Source organism: Limulus polyphemus, unplaced genomic scaffold, assembly GCF_000517525.1.
Source record: "Limulus polyphemus unplaced genomic scaffold, Limulus_polyphemus-2.1.2 Scaffold10706, whole genome shotgun sequence".
NCBI lineage: Eukaryota > Metazoa > Arthropoda > Merostomata > Xiphosura > Limulidae > Limulus > Limulus polyphemus.
Window position 1 is genome coordinate 16132 of NW_013676316.1, and position 2282 is coordinate 18413.

At 35.8% G+C, this 2282-nt stretch overlaps 1 protein-coding gene across 1 annotated transcript in view; it reads right to left on the reverse strand.

Annotated features, from left to right (window-relative positions):
- LOC111083695 (adenylate cyclase type 2-like) overlaps positions 1-1504 on the reverse strand; it is a 3931-nt gene extending 2427 nt beyond the window's left edge. Inside the window, exons 1-2 of the mRNA XM_022380341.1 lie at positions 1294-1504; positions 876-977 (exon numbers count right to left, since the gene is read on the reverse strand). Of these exons, the coding sequence (XP_022236049.1) occupies positions 876-977; positions 1294-1404 (213 nt within the window). The 5' untranslated portion in view covers positions 1405-1504. The remainder of the gene's footprint in view (positions 1-875; positions 978-1293) is intronic.
- Positions 1505-2282: the final 778 nt, after the last annotated feature.

Below are 2282 nucleotides of genomic sequence, written 5' to 3' on the forward strand. Positions count from 1 at the left end.
TGTCTCCTGGTAACATAAACATAACCAACAGTTTTTACCTTTTTTTGATCCTTGATATCCTGGTAAAATAAACATAAACATAACCAACAGTTTTTACCTTTGTTGATCCTTGGTCTCCTGGTAACATAAACATAACCAACAGTTTTTAACTTTGTTGATCCTTGGTCTCCTGGTAACATAAACATAACTAACACTCTTTACCTTTGTTGATCCTTGGTCTCCTGGTAACATAAACATAACCAACAGTCTTTACCTTTGTTGATCCTTGGTCTCCTGGTAACATAAACATAACTAACACTCTTTACCTTTGTTGATCCTTGGTCTCCTGGTAAATAAGCATAACTAACACTCTTTACCTTTGTTGATCCTTGGTCTCCTGGTAACATAAACGTACAGATAACCTACACACTTTACCTTTGTAGATAATATTTTGGCTCATGGTAACATAAACACGTGATGATACTCCGTCTGTTTCGGCAAGGTAATCGTTTAGAAGCTCAACACCTTTTACCTCTTTTGATCATTTACCTACTTCTGGTAACGCAAACGTTTAGAAAGTTTGAACTTTTTACTGCTGTTGATCCTTTACCTACTTCTGGTAACGCAAACGTTTAGTAAGTTAAAACCTTTACCTCTGTTCATCCTTTACCTACTTCTGGTAACACAATCGTTTAGAATGTTAAAACGTTTTACCTCTGTCGATCATTTACCTACTTCTGGTAACACAAACGTTTAGAAAGTTAAAACCTTTACCTCTGTTCATCCTTTACCTACTTCTGGTAACACAATCGTTTAGAATGTTAAAACGTTTTACCTCTGTCGATCTTTTACCTACTTCTGGTAACACAATCGTTTAGAATGTTAAAACGTTTTACCTCTGTTGATCCTCTGCCAGGTTGCAGCCCCACCGCCGCCATGTATGTGCTTCCAATCGTCTTGATCTTCTCGATTCGCGCGTTGTTGGGTTGATAGAGTAGCTGTTGGAAAGAAGGAATTGTTCACTGGACACTTAGCCTAAATAGTTCGTTACATTCGTTACTAAATGTCTCATGTAGTTTAAAACAAGCAGGTAAATACCCAGAAACGTTTCTGTGTATTGAAAAGCGTTTTGCTGGTATTTTATTTTGTTTTATTTGAGAACATATGTCTATCAGATGTATCTCGAGAGAATCTTTCTAAGTAGAATGTAATGAAAGATAATTATTTAAAAAACTATATAGAAATAATCTCCAATATCACCTGTTTAAAAATTTCGTTTAGAATATAAGAAATGTTGAATCATATAAATCGTACCGTGTCAAAGTCACATATGATTTCATTCAATACCATTAAACATCTCAATCCGTCCTCATTCATTACATTCTCGGAGTAAAAATCCATGTAGTTCGGAATGGAAGCAAACATGACAGCTACACTGCTGTATTCCTCGTGGTATAAACCCTACAAACAGACGATTTGGTGCGTGTTAGTACTTGACATATGAAATACATTCATGTCATCATTTGTCACAGTCTTGGCTTTTATATTAACATTTATGCTAAGTAACTAGAATGAGAAATCATCCAATAGTAATGCACTTAAAATTTAATATCCTTTCGTGCTCATTTTGAAAAACATGGATAATTTCCACTTTCATCTGCGTGACGCTTTGCTGTTAGTTGGTACACAAACTTAGAACACGAAACAAAGAAACCAAGCTTTGAATATAGAAAACTCAAAAAACATATTTCTTGCATAACTAGTCAGTAATGTGGCTCTCAATATTACCACATAATTACTCAGTAATGTGGCTCTCAATGTTACCGCGTAAATAGTCAGTAATGTGGCTCTCACTATTACCGCATAACTAGTGAGTAATATGGCTTTCAATATTACCGCATAACTAGTCAGTAATGTCACTGCATAACTAGTCAGTCATGTGGCTCTCAATGTTACCGCATAACTGGTTAGTAATGTGGCTCTCAATATTACCGCAGAACTAGCCAGTAATGTGGCTCTCAATATTACCGCAGAACTAGTCAGTAATGTGGTTCTCAATATTACCACAGTAACTAGTCAGTAATGTGGCTCTCAATATTACTGCATAACTAGTCAGTAATGTGGCTCTCAATGTTACTGCATAACTAGTCAGTAATGTGGCTCTCAATGTTACTGCATAACTAGTCAGTAATGTGGCTCTCAATGTTACTGCATAACTAGTCAGTAATGTGGCTCTCAATATTACAGCATAACTAGTCAGTAATGTGGCTCTCAATATTACCAGATAACTAGACAGTAATGTG